The 17,043-nt window shown below is 45.4% G+C and overlaps 1 protein-coding gene across 1 annotated transcript; it reads left to right on the plus strand.

The window, feature by feature from the left end:
• The first annotated feature begins 7,469 nt into the window (after positions 1-7,469).
• On the plus strand, positions 7,470-9,508 carry LOC110524030 (transcription factor HES-1). The gene is made up of 4 exons (XM_021603322.2): positions 7,470-7,885; positions 8,039-8,134; positions 8,278-8,365; positions 8,676-9,508. Exons 1-4 carry the CDS (start codon positions 7,745-7,747, stop codon positions 9,185-9,187), a joined length of 837 nt encoding a protein of 278 aa, XP_021458997.1. The 5' UTR covers positions 7,470-7,744; the 3' UTR covers positions 9,188-9,508.
• The last annotated feature ends 7,535 nt before the right edge of the window (positions 9,509-17,043 follow it).

Raw genomic sequence — 17,043 nt, forward strand, 5'->3', positions numbered from 1 at the left:
CTGGAAGGAACCTCCCGGGAGAGAATCTCATCCTTTACCTCTGCGCGGAAACCCTCCAGAAGACGAGCGAGCAAGGCCGGCTCGTTCCAGCCACTGGAGACAGCAAGAGTGCGAAACTCAATAGAGTAGTCTGTTATGGATCGATTGCCTTGACATAGGGAAGACAGGGCCCTGGAAGCCTCCTCCCCAAAAACAGATCGATCAAAAACCCGTATCATCTCCTCCTTAAAGTCCTGATACTGGTTAGTACACTCAGCCCTTGCCTCCCAGATTGCCGTGCCCCACTCACGAGCCCGTCCAATAAGGAGAGATATGACGTAGGCGACACGAGCAGTGCTCCTGGAGTAAGTGTTGGGCTGGAGAGAAAACACAATATCACACTGGGTGAGGAACGAGCGGCATTCAGTGGGCTCCCCAGAGTAACACGGCGGGTTATTGATTCTGGGCTCCGGAGATTCGAAAGCCCTGGAAGTGGCCGGTGGATCGAGGCGGAGATGGTGAACCTGTTCTGTGAGGTTGGAGACTTGGGTGGCCAGGGTCTCAACGGCATGTCGAGCAGCAGACACTTCCTGCTCGTGTCTGCCTAGCATCGCTCCCTGGATCCCGACGGCTGAGTGGAGAGGATCCGAAGTCGCTGGGTCCATTCTTGGTCGGATTCTTCTGTTATGGTGAGTGAATGAGGACCCAAAAGCGAACTAACTTAAACAGAGCTTCTTTAATAACCAAACATAGGTAGGCTCAGATAGACCGGCAGATTCCGACAGGACAGGACAAGGTTACAGCAAACATGACGATAGTCTGGCTCAGGCATGAAACACAACAAACAAGAATCCGACAAGGACAGGAACAGAAACAGAGAGAGATATAGGGACCTAATCAGAGGGAAAAAGGGAACAGGTGGGAAACGGGGTGAATGGGTAGTCAGAGGAGACAAGGAACAGCTGGGGGAAAGCGGGGGAGAAAAGGTAACCTAACAACGACCAGCAGAGGGAGACAGGGTGAAGGGAAAGGACAGAGACAAGACACAACATGACAGTACATGACACTACCTGAGCTCAATTCAGCATTCAAGACCTCTTGCAGCATGAGCGTGAGAATGTAATTCAGGCAGAGAGGGTTTCAGAACCAACACTTTATTGTGTTCTTAACATCAATACAGTTGTTTTGGAACTCTGTCAGTGCCATTGTACTGGGCGAAATGAATCAGGTGTACGTCCAAGACAAATGGAGAGATGTTACTGTTTTTGACAGTAGCTATAGCCTATGTAGACATGAAGAACTTATGGATATTATAGATAATCATTCTACTGTACTATTGGAGCTAGTAACATAAGCATTTTGCCTGCAAGTATGTGCATTGGCCTGCAAGTCTGTGTATGCCAGTGGTGTAGTGGTGCCAAGAGAACTGTGTACGCTCAAATTGTTTCAAAGAATGTCCAAACGCCCCGCCCGGCGAAACAGTGACATACTCTGAATTACCTAAAAATATACTTTTTTTTCTCAGTCAGGCCAACCCAAGATGTACTGTGCAAGTACACTAATAGTAGGCCTACCATTGAAATAGATAAATGTAAAAAATGCACAGGTTTGCGATTTTTCCCAAATTCTTCAGATTTTAATTCTCAAAGTCACACCTTTTTTAACAGGAAAACAACCAAAGTGTACATTCTAAGTCCATAACAATGCATAAACCACATCCTGAGAAATTTAGATTATTTTTTTTTTAGTATTTACCTATTAGCGGTGTTTCTGTACCACATGAGTTGGTGTTTCCTAAAGAAATGGCTACTGGATTGATGCAAATAATCATGATATCATTCTGACAGGTAGGCTACTTTGTAGCTAGTGTGGTTGCGACCCATCATTCATGTTTTGAGCCCCACCTGTTTGTAAACAAATATATACAGTACCAGTCAAAAGTTTGGACACACCTACTCATTCAAGGGTTTTTCTTTTTTTAAACTATTTTCTACATTGTAGAATAATAGTGAAGACATCAAAACTATGAAATAACACACATGGAATCATGTAGTAAGCAAAAAAGTGTTAAACAAATCCAAATATATTTTATATTTGAGATTCTTCAAAGTATCCACCCTTTGCCTTGATGACAGCGTTGCACACTTTCGGCATTCTCTCAACCGGCTTCACCTGGAATGCTTTTCCAACAGTCTTGAAGGAGTTCCCACATATACTGAGCACTTGTTGGCTGCTTTTCCTCCACTTGAACTCATCCCAAACCATCTCAATTGGTTTGAGGTCGGATGATTGTGGAGGCCAGGTCATCTGATGCAGCACTCCATTACTCTCTTTCTTACAGAGCCTGGAGGTGTGTTTTGGGTCATTGTCCTGTTGAAAAACAAATGATAGTCCCACTAAGCACAAATCAGATGGGATGGTGTATCACTGCAGAATGCTGTGGTAGCCATGCTGGATAAGTGTGCTTTGAATTCTAAATAAATCACAGACTGTGTCATCAGTAAAGCACCCCCACACCATCACTCCTCCTCCTCCATGCTTCATGGTGGGAACCACACATGCGGAAATAATCTGTTCACCTACTATGCATCTCACGAAGACACGACGGTTGAATCCAAAAATCTCAAATTTGGACTCATCAGACCAAAGGACAGATTTCCATCGGTCTATTGTCCATTGCTCGTGTTTCTTGGCCCAAGCAAGTCTCTTCTTCTTAGGAAAATACGGAGCATAGGGGTTGGTAATGTTCTCTAGTTGCGCCGTGATTGGCTCAGTGTTCTGTCACTCAAGGGGACACTACTTCAACACAAAATCTACAGGGAGAGCACAACAATTCAAGCCCCATAGGTGCTGACATAGAGTTACATTAGAAGTGCCCATCCAAGAAGACTCAAGGTCATTGGCCACAGATAAAAGTATGTCAAATCACATTATATCTACCGTAGCTTTGACTGGACTGATTATGTTAACATCATACTTTCAAAATCTTAGCTAGCAAGCTAGACGAGCAGACATCTCCATAAATCACGTCAAAAATCTACCTGCAAATCCTTTTCAATCCTTGTCAAATGAAGAGAAATTATAAATAAAATGTATTGGTGCTCATTGGCCATTGGACAAAAACATTGCATAACAAGTTGGAAATTGCAAATTCAACAATGAGTGGTTTGGAAGGAATCAGTGGATAACTGCAAGCGTTGTAAAGCAATCACTACCCTGCTATTCAGTGGAGTGGGTGAAGGGTCCAAGTCGGGGTTCAAGGGTCTCTTTTCCAAACATTCAACACCATGGGCCAGAAAAGTTTGAACACACTGGCCATGTGTCAGTCCAGCATGACTTCTGCCACGTTCAAAACAACGGTAAACTCGGATCTGGGAAATCTCAGACTTCAGTGAGTTCAAGACGACTGGGAAAATACGTTTTGAACGGTCATCCAGCTTGGAAATCCAAGTCGGGAACTCATGCCTCTTTCTAGAGTTCCCAGTTGTCTGAAAAGCACCGTAAATCCAGAGAATGCCAGACGTTGATGACAAAGTTTGATGACAAAATTTTCCCTCAAGGACTGCTGCGTCACCTTCCTGTTCAAGTGAGCACAGCACAACAAGTTGAGTTCAAAAATGTATTGTATTCTGCTGCATAAATTATGTCATATGCCAGGGAGATATGTGTATGGTAGCTAAGAAAGTAATACTAAGTGTATGTTGTGTAGTACGCCGTTAGTAGCCCATTTGCCTCACCCTAATAATTTGGTCTATTTTCCCCTCTTAATTTCGCCTACTGTTCTGACTGGGTGGTGCACATGCAGCCTATAGCCTGTTTTAGAGAAATGTAATCATTGAATATTGTAAGAGCTTCCGTTGTCTGCTTATATACCCCCTTTATTTATCCTGCCGTTCTGACTTGTTGGACAGGGAGAATACTGTAAGAATGGCCCATGTTCTGAATTCTGTAGCTATTTCAAAAGTGCTGAACAAATAGTTATATTGTAACGACCCTGGGTTTATAAGCGCGGAAATCGACCCGGCCGCACGAGCATGCTTTTGCGGCAAAGTCGATAGGGCGCCGGACCTCGGTCGAGGGTTCGAGACCTGCTCCCTGCTGTTTCATTACAATATTGACTATGTCCGTCCTAGCTCGCTCATTAATGTCTTAATCGAAATTATGCATTGCCTCTTATCCACTCATCCCCTTATGCCATAGTTTGTGCACCTGAATTGTCAGTAGAAACAACATTTTTCTTAGCAAGTCAGCCATATTGTCACGTTCTGACCATAGTTCTGTTATTTTATTCTTTGTTTTAGTATGGTCAGGGCGTGAGTTGGGGTGGGCAGTCTATGTTTGTTTTTCTATGTTGGTTTTTGTGTTCGGCCTAGTATGGTTCTCAATCAGAGGCAGGTGTCGTTAGTTGTCTCTGATTGAGAATCATACTTAGATAGCCTGGGTTTCACTTTTGGTTTGTGGGTGTTTGTTTCCGTGTGAGTGTTTGGGCCACACGGTACTGTTTCGGATTTGTATATTTCACGTTTATTATTTTGTTCCAGTGTTCAGTTGTGTTTTTTTCAATATGGACACTTACCACGCTGCGTTTTTGTCCGATCCTTTACTCCTCCTCAGACGAAGAGGAGGAACGCTGTTACACATATCAGCTATGTTTTTATAAAAGGCAGTAAATGGGGCTGCCAGACAAGGTTCCACTGATAGCCAGGTGTAGCAGTGGTAAGTTGTAAGGTGCTGAAAAGAAAGCTCTGCTGTTGGGACAGCTTTATGTAGGCCCTAACAGTTTGTGGGCACCGTTTGTCACCATTATAGTGCAGTTGATGTATTGTTTAGTGTTGTGTTGCGCTTTGCTGGCATATATACAATTTTTACTTTATTTATTTTTGCCCTACCAAGATTCACATGCTAAAATCGCCACTGCTTAGGTCTATCAATCGCATCGCTATATATTTTTTTATATTCCTTAATTGTTTGAAACCTGGACGTTTTACTTCATATTATGAGGCATGTCTTACCTTACTTGAACGTAGCCTACATCCATAATCCCACCATAGAAACGTGGAGTCAATTATTTTTTATAACGACTTCCTCATATGCTTTCTCCTGTTCTTTTTTTGTCATATTTATTATTATTTTTTACTTCCTTTCATTGTATCAACCAAAGGCATTATCTTAGTCATATTAGCAAACCATGATAGTTGTTGCATATTTAAATCCCGACTCTTTCTAAATTTATAACGGATATTTACATCTCTGTCCACGAAACCTCTGGTAAATGCATTTTAGAACGGCGTTGCACTTTTGCAAAATTGCATTTTGGAACATTCGCGCGAATGCCTACCAATGCGCTTAAAATGTGAAGAAATCGTCGTTTTCAACATTTAAACTGAACATTCTGATCTGTTCCATCAGCCTTTTTAATTGAAACGGCGTGAACCTCCACTACGCTACTTCGGTATGTATCAGTGGGGGTTGAGAAGTGAATATAAGCAATGCCCACGGAAAATGAGTGGGTGTATATCGTATACCTGCGTATACCCCCTCCTACACCACTGGTGTATGCAACTAATACTCTTTGTTTTGACATGTTTTTATTTTTAATCACTGATTTTACACCATAATATTTAGACCCTTACCAAAAAGGAATGCTTGGCAATTACGCACAAAACCGAATTGGACACACTGTTGCCATATATTCCATTTTCGAAAGTATCGAATTTAATGCGTATATTTTTTTTAGGTGCTTGTGAAAGTTTACAGCTGGAGTGCTCCTAGGCAACGCTCTCTGCTGAGTCTATCGAATTCTTGATCTTGCGGGCAGCCGCGAGCAACATCCCGCAGCAGCGCCTTCCCCAGTCGCTTGCGCGCCACGTGTCGCGGGGTTCTGCAGCAGCTGGAGATCACGCCCGCACATCATACAACCAGGGGAACCCACTGAGGAGCGCGCACGCCCCGGGCTGACGGAGAGAGCAGAGCATACACAACCCCTGCCTTTCTGTCGTTAACGGCTCTATGCTATTACTATTGCATGGGGCACAGAACATAATTATTGTGTAAAAGTTGAAAATATTGAGTTTATGATTTTTAAACAATTATATAATAAAACATTATGGACTTTTAAACTTTTATTTACAAAACGTCCTGCGGGATTTAGTCGGCGTCGCGCACACTTTTCTTGACTTCCCATGACTGGATTTAAGTGTCGGCTATATTCACTTCAAATAGCCTAACTATGTTTATATAATCGTCAGTCTGTATTTTTTTTTGAATTACTAGTTTTTCAAGTGTAATAACTTGGGAATTACTAAATGTATGTGTTAAAACTATCTGTGTGGGGGAAATTATCCTAACAATTAAATTTACAGCTCTAGCTTGCGTCTGTCTCTCCGATAAGGATAAGGAAATGTAATTATGACCTGAAATTCAATGCGTAGCCTAACTTCTGCCCGACCAAAGGCGATGCAGGCAATGCATCGCTCTAATCGTGTGCTCTCACTCAGAAATATCTCTGCTCTGGCTCGCATTCCGATAAGCCCGATCGAGCTCTCAGTAGGCGTGGTTTTCCCAGGCTTTTAAAACAGCAGCTGCTATTTACCTTCCCTGTAATGTAAACCACCACCGCCACCCCTAGCCCGGCAGCCAAACCTCAACCACTGCGCTCATAAAACATCCTGGCACGTGCTCCACATTCACAATAGCGCTCGCATGCCGACAGATGTCAAAACGCCAAATTTGTACAGCGGTGGGGCGCATTAAAGAAATACTGCTCCAATCTTGACAGGTTAAAGTTGAGATGGTTCTTGATCTCACGCAGTGCAAAACTTGATCGAGGTTGTAGTTCTCAGCCTCACTGCAACACAGGGCAATCTAAGAGGAGACAGCCAGGTTCTTTCCCCAAGATCACATCTAATGATATAAACTGTAACAATACTAGGTTATTACATAATAGCCTAAAAGTAGGCCCGCACTGCTGTTAAGAACTATACATTTGGTTTCTTGAACCATTGCATAAATTACTTAAACTATGCTATTTCCTTAAACACTATTGTTGGAATAGGCTATCTTCTGTGAATGTACCACATTTACCGGCTTGTAGTCCACAGGTATGTGGAAGTATAATACAAGCAGCCTATGTGGAAAATTGTATTGTTTGTATAGTTCTATTGGGTGCTATAGCCACTATTATCGTGTGTAGAGTGTTCCCCTCCTGTGCGTATCGCCTGAAAGTTGGGGATCAGCATGCCAAGTCAAGTCAGCCCTGCACTCTGTGCTGGTAGTCAGGGGCTCAAGTGTTAATATGTAAACGGAATGATTGAAGGCAGTCCCGGTTGTGCCCTAAACCCGGCTGCGCGCCATTGGCCACCCGCTCAAACGCCAAACAACCAATGGAAGAGCGCTGAACACGAGCCATCCTCCCCTCCGGCCGCGTGTCCCTCACGCTGATTGGTAGAAAGTTACTGTGGGAAAGAAAGTTTGGGAAGTTTCACACGAGCCGTTCGCGTGCAGTCCCAGATATAAATAAGACCAACACGAAGTGCCTTTACATTCTACTCAGACGCAGCGTCCGTTGGCAGACAGTGGTCTTTCGACTCCGTGACATAATTCAGCCCTCTCTTGGGGACAGTTGTCTCTCGCGCATAGGTGCACCACCACACAGAAAGGATTTTGTTCCTCCGGAATTTGGAATTTTATAAGAGGGTACTGCGAAGAAGTGCCGACTGCTTGTCAATAACCACCAACAGTGGACTGTAATACCGAGTTGCCGTGCATGTGTGGAAGGGATATTTCAGACGGACAGAAGATGCCTGCCGATATGATGGAAAAAAACTCATCCTCTCCGGTTGCTGCTACCCCAGCCAGCATGAACACGACACCTGATAAACCCAAGACGGCTTCCGAGCACAGGAAGGTTAGTACTCGGTCAAAGCATTTTTACAAATGCCGAAATTCTCTCCCCGCCTCTCCAAAATTACACACGAGCTGGTATAGCGAAACATGACCCATTCATCCACCTTGAGCAAGTTCCATCATTCTAACAATTGATTTGATTTGTTTTCTCTAGTCATCCAAACCTATCATGGAGAAAAGGAGAAGAGCCAGAATCAACGAAAGCTTGGGACAGTTGAAAACACTTATCCTGGACGCGCTCAAAAAAGATGTAAGTGTTTTGTCTATTACCCTCATAACAAATTAATTATTACCATCTCAATACTAAATTAACTCTATTGGAAACCTTAACGCCTAATACAATTTCCATCGGACAATCTTCAAGCCTAACAATATGACTCTTCTACATTACAGAGCTCTAGACACTCAAAACTTGAAAAGGCAGACATCCTGGAGATGACGGTCAAACATCTCCGGAACCTCCAGAGAGCGCAAATGACTGGTAAGTGACTGTAGCTGCTAGCTGAATACCCGGGGTGATTTCTTCCGGACGTCCTTCTGCGGATTAGATAATGATAAGAAGGCGGTAGTCGGGTTGCAGATCTTGGCCCACATCCTCACTCCCATATTGTCTCGGAATATAGCTATTGAATAGACTACTATATCTCAATTAACATCCCATTTAAGTTAGCCATCGGTGAGCCTTGGAATATACATTTTTAGTTTGAGCAATGTTCGTGTTCGCAATTCAAATTTGTATCATTTTTCTCGATACTCTCAGTGGTTTATAATTGTCTCTCTTTCTCCCAAAGCTGCGTTGAACACTGATCCCACCGTGCTGGGGAAATACAGAGCTGGATTCAGCGAGTGCACGAATGAAGTCACCCGGTTCCTATCCACCTGCGAGGGGGTTAACACCGAGGTCAGGACGCGGCTTCTCGGTCACTTGGCCAGTTGCATGACGCAGATCAACGCGATGAACTACCCCACACAGCACCAGATTTCAGCCGGGCCTCCCCACCCCTCCTTCGGCCAGTCCATGGTACAGATGCCCAACTCATCTCCGCAAGGCAACGTGATGCCCCTGCCTTGTAAAGGTGGCTCTCCCCAGAGCATGTCACCAGAAGCCACTAAAGTATACGGCGGTTTCCAGCTCGTACCTGCCACAGACGGACAATTCGCCTTCCTCATCCCCAACGCAGCTTTTGCACCCAACGGTCCGGTTATCCCGGTGTATGCGAACCAGGTCAACACGCCTGTTCCAGCGGCAGTGTCCCCCGGTGCACCGACAGGCAACTCGGACTCAGTGTGGCGACCCTGGTAGATAAAAAATAAATAAAAAATACATATTGAAAATACTTTTCTAATGACACTCAGTTCGATCCTTGTTCAATGTTACAAAACATTTGTTTTGATTTTGTTTTTGTACTTTCAATGCGTTAAGATGAAAAGATGCACTATATTTGTATAGCTTATGAGGGAGTTAAGTTCATATTGGAATGAGATTTGTATTGTTGAAGTCTTTTCACTGCATTTTATATTCGAGGTGTCTTTTGTACTGTGTGATGCCAAAGATATGTTGAATGCCCTTAACGTAATTCTTCGTTTTGGAAGACAAATAAATTTGTAAAGATATTGAAAAACATCTGCTATGATTTTGTCAACAGAAACCTGACCACCAAATAATGGCCTACATAATTCTTCACTTTTGTTTTGAGCTGTGTAGCGAAGATACACTTGAGAATAATGTGTTATACATTCTATAAGAGAAAATGGCTATCATATTCTACCAATATTTTTTGCGCAAAAGTCATATTTGATATTGAGTTGTGCATAATCGTTTATGTTCTGCTGCGCGCAAAACCCATGCACATTCAACCAATTGTAAACTAAACACAGCCACTTGTTGCTCCAGGAATGGATCACAATTTAGTCTTATGTTGCGTAAAAGTATATCATTTTTCGCACCAACACTTGCATACAAGTGTCATAGACTATGAAGTGGGGTATTTCATTTTATACACAAACATTTTGCGTAAAATGCCATCGCACAAAGACCGTTGCTTCTGGCTTCTTTCAACAAGAAACGTGCCTGATTTGAACCAGAGTTGCCCAGGTGTATCCGAATCCAGGTGTTGCTCGGTGAGATGAGAGGTGAGGAGAGGAGGGGGAGAGAGGGAAACAACACTGAACATGTGTGAAATAATGAGGCCCTTTAGGCCTGAAGGGGATACCAGTTTGATAAAAATTATATTCCTAAAAATTACTTTCGATAATTATTCTCAAAGATCACATATATCCAAGATATTATTTAAGTTTTTGTCCTTGAATAATTGTATTTGTAGGCTAACTTTGAATTAGTTATATCAACATCTCTCCCGCTGTTCATGTCATAAGTGGCCAATGAACCTTGAATAAAAATGTATTATTTTAATTTGTGTAACACCAACGAATGTTATTTTATCCACATAATCAGATGAGACTATTGTTGACAATATGTCAAGTATATGTGAGTCGAACTTTTGAACAGGAAAGCCTGTTTTGAAGAGGGACGGCTCATTTTTACCTTTTGCAGCGGAGATAGCGAGTGTTCAAGGATTTTAGAAGTCATGTGCGCCACCTAGCAACACAGGAAGGAAGCGCAATCTGATTGCGGTAGTATTGATGAATGGTTACTACCAGATATCAGCCACGTTAGCCCCTGTCATATAAGTAAGTGTATGGTCCTCACGTCTCGTGTAAAATGTTGACCTTGGTTGAAATGCAAGATATCAATACATAGACTATACTTATAATAGGCCTATATTATTATATTCACAGGACAACGTATCATTTACGTTGATGCATGGCAGAGACCTGATGAAAAAGATACCGGAACCGTTCTATGGTAAGTGCCTTACTCAATGACGACACAGAATATAAAAAAAGACTGCACGGTAGATTACATTTCTTCATCTGGGATTTGATGTCACTCGGCTGTACATGAAATGGACAGTAACCTCTCACTCATGTGATCCCTAAACATTCTTACCTTTCCCCCAAATATGCAGATCGAAATATAGGCTACATTTGAAGTACTTCAGGTAGTGTTTTAAAAATAACCTTCAGCAGAGGCATTGTAACTAGTGACCTGTCCAGGGAGTGCGCTAGTACATCAAGTTGCCTCACGCTACAGAATAAGAAGAAAGGCTATGGGCCGTAATGACTCGGCTTACTTTACAGGCAATGTATTGGAATGCACTCTATGTGTTGCTTTTACTTTGTCAGTGGCTCATACACTATATGACCAAAAGTATGTGGACACCTGCTCGTCGAACATCTCATTCCAAAATCAGGGGACATTAATATGGAGTTGGTCCCCCCCCCCCTTTGCTGCTATAACAGCCTCCACTCTTCTGGGAAGGCTTTCCACTAGATGTTGGAACATTTCTGCTGGGACCTGCTTCCATTCAGCCACGAGAGCATTAGTGAGATCGGGCACTGATGTTGGGCGAGTAGGCCCTGGATCGCAGTCTGCATCGCAATTCATCCCAAAGGTGTTCGACGAAGTTGAGGTCAGGGCCCTGTGCGGTGTGTAAGTCAAGTTCTTCCACACCCATCCTGACAAACCATTTCTGTATGGACCTCGCTTTGTGCTCGGGGGCATTGTCATGCTGAAACAGGAAAGGGCCTTCCCCACACTGTTGCCACAAAGTTGGAAGCACAGAATCGTCTAGAATGTCATTGTATGCTGTATCGTTAAGATTTCTATTCACTGGAACTAAGGGGTTTATCCCGAACCATGAAAAACATGCATTGGGGCAGGTAGTGTTCTGCTGGCATCATCCATCGGACTGCCAGATGGTGAAGCATCATTCATCACTCCAGAGAACGCGTTTCCACTGTTCCAGAGTCCAATGGCGGTGAGTTTTACACCACTCTAGTCGACGCTTGCATTACACATGGTGATCTTAAGCTTGTGTGCGGCTGCTCAGCCATGGAAACCCATTTCATGATCCCGACGAACAGTGCTTGTGCTGACATTGCTTCCAGAGGCAGTTTGGAACTCGGTAGTGGGTGTTGCAACCGAGGACAAACGATTTTTACTCGCTTCTCGCTTCAGCACTCGGCGGTCCCGTTCTGTGAGCTTGTGTCGCCTACCACTTCGCAGCTGAGCCGTTGTTGCTCCTAGACTTTTCCACTTCACAATAACAGCACTTACAGTTGACCAGGGCAGCCTTCGCAGGGCAGAAGTTTGAACGAACTGAATTGTTGGAAAGGTGTCATTCTATGACGGTGCCACGTTGAAAGTCACTGAGATCTCCGGTACCGGTCATTCTACTGCCAATGTTTGTCTATGGAGCTTGCATGGCCGTGTGCTCGATTGTGTACACCTGTCAGCAACGGGTATGGCTGAAATAGCCAAATTCACTCATTTGAAGGGGTGTCCAAATACTTTTGTGTATATAGTGTGTCTCTGGGCAGAGAGTGCAGTGAGCAACCCCTGTACTGCCTCATTTGTTTAATGTCTTTGTTCTGAGGAACACCTTGATGCTAAGAAGTGACAGAGGGAAGACATGCTAAACACTGCTGCCACAGCGGCCATGCGGGGAGCGTTCTGCCCAGGTGTGTGCCGCCTCCAGCTATTCAAGTGTGGTCATTTCAAGGGGGGCACCGCAGGTGTTTGCAATTACCAATCTGCTAAGAGGCAGAAAGTGTGGCTAAGTGCCATCATTTTACATTTCCATCACACCTTTAACAGGGCCGGGGCTGCGCTATTAAAGCCATGTGTTTGTTGGACGTTGGAGACAGGACAGGCTACCACTCTGGGTAACACAGTCAGTCCCTGTGAGCCAGAGGTCCCCCCCCCCCACACACACACACACACACCTACCCGCCCACCATTACACACAACGTTCCCACAACGTCCCATGTCCACAGCCCATTTCCTGTCCTAGCCCAGGGCCACAGCTGGATGCGGGCTGTCTGGGAGGCACGTGGTGCAACCCGGACGACACCCAGCTGCCTCCCACCTCCCTTCCTCACATCTACCTCCCCCAATCATCATCATCAGCCCCCCCCCCCACTCCAGATAACAGCTTTACGAGGCTCTCCGATTACCAAGCGCAGTGGCTACGCAGCCGAACTGACCGCACACATGTCACAACATGACCGGGGGGGGGGGGGGGGGGGGGGGGGGGTTAGCTGTCATGCGTGTCCATTAACATTTCCCACACTCCGCGCGCATGCAAAATAAAAAAAAACTCTGCTTCCTCCTTGGCTCCTAAGTGCTACCATATGGTGCGATCTCTCTCTCTCCCTCTCTCTCTCTCTCTCTCTCTCTCTCTCTCTCTCGCTCTCTCTCAGCCCGTCACTTGGGCTGTCTTTGATTGCAGCCCAGACAAGCACGAGCTTTATGATTTAAGCCTAGGGCTTGCTGTACCAAGCCCTGGACTCATTTTGAAGCCAAACCCCCCCCCATCTCCCCTCCTCACCCTTCCCCTCGCGCCCCTCCTGCAGTTGCAAGAGAAGGCTGTTTTCTGGCAGGAAATGAATAGCTCCCAGATGAGCGCAGGAACCTGAGAGGTCGTGAGAACGAGGCGAACCCCCTTCTGCAGCCGGCCTGTTGCCAGCCGCCGGGGGAATGTGGGAGAGCGTCTCTCTGACACACGCGTCAACCCTCCCTCCCCGCTCTCCCTCCCTGCTGCCTCTCTCCCTGCCTCACTGGCTGCCTGGCCTGGCCTGGAAACTGGCCTGACTGACAAGGCAGCAGCCCCGGAGTAGGGCAGAGCGGACAAGGGGAAGGAGGGAGGCAGGGTGAGGGTAGGGTGGAGGGGGTTGGCAGGAAGTGCTGGATCTCTGCTGCACCCAGTCCTAGTTTTCGCACGCACGCATGCACACACACACACACACACACACACACACACACACACACACACACACACACACACACACACACACACACACACACACACACACACACACACACACACACACACACACTTTGACACCCTTCGTGTCTCCAAAGTGGCATTTTGTGGTACAATGCCTCTCAGAATTGTTTTTTTTGGTATACATTTCTTGTCATTGTTGTTCGGAACCCATCGTGATGTTGTCAAGTTCGCCTCCCCCCAGCCCGTATGTTGGTTGTGCCTGTTGATCTGCCCTGTACGAAGCTCGCACGCGCGAGTTTGCATGCGCCCGCTTCACAAACACGCATGACTTGAGAGATGCGGTCACCGGTCAAGTGTGTCTAGCTAGCTAGCCGAGTTGAAATATCAACAGGACTGCCACAGCAGCATAACATTTAATTAACACCGGATAGCACTTGATTTAGCCTAAAACATCATAATATTGGGCCTGGTTGGCTGATAGGCGCAGCAGAGAGAGGCAGAGAGACATCGGCGTTGCACATGTACAGTGTGTCAGGTCAACAGCATCACAGGGTAGTCTACACTCTAGTTAACTACCATATTAAAATATCCACGTGAGCCACTAGCCAGCTAGCCATGTATTCAGTCAAAATGATGAATATTATATTAGTTTTTTTGATATGCGCGCTGAAGATGAACCCCCCCCCCCCCCCCTCCTCGTGTGCAAAACATTTTAGTGTCTCCCCTCTTGACGGAGACAAAGATTCTAAGTTTCTTGCAGTTCTACACGTGTTGGCATGGGGCGTAGAGAAAATGTTGCAGTTTTCTGCCATGACTTATAATAATAATATGATAATATGATGTCTGAGTGAGAGTGACTAACAAAATCCATTTTGGCCCCCTGGAGGTCAGCGCCCCTGGGCACGTGCCCTTATGGTAATTCGGGCCATTGATTATTACAAGTTTAGATAGCTGGCTAGACAAACTTACCAATGAAAAAAAAAAAACATTTGCTGACATGGGCTAATTGAGTGACTGTCAGTGGGGGACATAACAAGAGGAAAAACTGCTGAGGCACAGACAGACAAATGTCTAAATTTCACCTACTATTCTAACTCTCAACAGTAAATTGAGATCCTGACTGACATTTGGGTCTGGGGCCCCTTAGAGGCCGGGGGCCCTAAGAGACCGCTTATGTCACTTATGGATGGGGCTGGCCCTATACACACACAGATACAAACACACATACATACATCCCGGATCCAGCTCACACAGACTAACACACAGACTAACACACTCAGCCCTAACCAAACACACTTCGACAGGTGCTCCTGTGTTTCTCTCTCTCTCTTTCTCTCTCTCTCTACTCCAGCTGAGTTGAACTGATACGTATCATTCCTCATTCTGTTGATACGATTGAGGATTGATTAGTTGACTGAATGTGTCACAAATCAACATTGCTGTCGAGCTTTGGGGGTATAGGATTTAGGGTTTTCATTTCAACTAAAACACAACACAAGGTTCATCATTATATTATTTTTTAAACATGTCAAAGTTGTATTATGTTGTTTCAGCTGACTGCTGACTGGCTTACATCTATCTAACTCCCAATGGCATCACCTCTCTCTCTCTCTGTCTCTCTCTCTCTCCCCCACTCTCTCCCTCACTCTCTAACTCACTCTCTGCACCACCAGGCTCCCACAGCAACCTATGTGGCTCAAGTAAACAGGAATCAGATTTCGACACAACACCAGTGTTGTCTGTCAGCGTACCCACTTCTCCCCTAGCGCCCAGGCAAATAGCGCATCCGGCGGCCACAACAATAGCCCACCAGAGGGCTTTCTCTGCCGGGCCATTCAAACGTCAGCCACCGCGTTTGAAGTCTGAGATGCCTATGCTAATCAGCTAGCGATGGACGACTAGCGAGACAAGCTAGCTGGAGTTTTCTCACCAAACCCTCTGTCACAAAAAAAGGACTCTGGTCTCCCATACTCTTAGCAAAAAAAGGTGTTCTCTTGTACAGATAATGCTCCTTCAGCTGTCCCCATAGAACCCATTGGAGAACCCTTTTTGTTTCCAGGTAGAACCCTTTTGGGTTTCATGTAGGACCTTTCCCACAGAGGGTTCTACATGGAACCAAAAAGGGTTCTACATGGAACTAAAAAGGGTTCTCCCTGGAACCAATGAGGGTTCTCCTATGGCAGGGTTCCCCAACTCGAATTTGGCCCTCGGGTGGTTTCATTTATTCTGAGCAAAAAAATCTATAAAATGTAAGCAAGGTTTGAAATGATCATGTTTTAGTCAAATATGATCAGTTTGGGTTTCTTGCGGTCAATTTGCAGTCTACAAGTTATTTGTAATCATGTTCTGGCCCTCGACCATCCGGTCAAGCAGAAATCGGCCCGTGGCTGAATCTAGCTGATGATCCCTGTCCTATAGGGGACAGCTGAAGAACACTTTTGGAACACATAAAGGTGGTCTGTGTCACCCGTCGCTGCTTGTCCCTTGTTTCCTTCTCTCCTTCTCTAACCCAGAAGCCTTTAGAAGTGGCATTTTCCCTCCTTTTTTCCCCCCCACCCGCAGTCGGTCAACAAGTTGTTGAGGACGTGGAGGGACGGCGAGAGAAGGTGACATTGTAACATGGCAAACATGCCATCCCTCAGTCCGAATGTCGGCACGTCATGTTGCCTTTCAGCGTGACTGGGATGACTGTCACTGACTCATTGTAGGACCTGTCCTACAGCACTTACATGGGGTTCTCATGCTGACTGACGGGGGAGGGATCCATCCAAGGCCGTAACAACAAACACAGAGGCTGAGAGACAACAACTTATTCTTAACGGACGTCTAATCAAACGCCAAAGGACAAAGTTGAAAATGTTACCTGACGCACGCGCATACACACGCACGTACGCACACGCGCGCATCATTGAATTACGACCCTAAAGACTTGAGGTCTTAAGTAAGTGGGCCTGCATGTCGTTCTATTGTCTTGTGTTCTTATGCATCAGGGCCGGTGTTCACAAAGTGTCCCAGAGAAGGAGTGCTGATCTAGTTTCAGAACCCCGCTCTTATTCGTTTTGATCTCAAGGGCAAAGCTGCTCCTACTTGTTTTATGAATGCGGGCCAGGACCTAGATAATCGGACAAACAGTACAGCACAGTCCCCAGATCAGTCGGTCAGTGTGTCTGGTCATGTTTCCATGTGTAGGATTATATGACAGGACGTTATCATGCTATAGTTCCCCAGTATTCCCTCCTGGTTTCTCAGCACTGCAGCCTACTGTCCCTCTGTTTTGTCTGGCTCCATGTTGCGAGTCTTTGGTTGG

Source organism: Oncorhynchus mykiss, chromosome 5, assembly GCF_013265735.2.
Source record: "Oncorhynchus mykiss isolate Arlee chromosome 5, USDA_OmykA_1.1, whole genome shotgun sequence".
Taxonomy (NCBI): Eukaryota; Metazoa; Chordata; class Actinopteri; order Salmoniformes; family Salmonidae; genus Oncorhynchus; species Oncorhynchus mykiss.

Bases quoted from the DNA above. Each gene is read 5' to 3' on its own strand.
- LOC110524030 (XM_021603322.2), top strand. From the start codon at position 7,745: ATGTGTGGAAGGGATATTTCAGACGGACAGAAGATGCCTGCCGATATG. The intron at 7,886-8,038 runs GTTAGTACTCGG...TGTTTTCTCTAG, and splicing joins CGGCTTCCGAGCACAGGAAG to TCATCCAAACCTATCATGGA. The intron at 8,135-8,277 runs GTAAGTGTTTTG...TCTACATTACAG, and splicing joins TGGACGCGCTCAAAAAAGAT to AGCTCTAGACACTCAAAACT.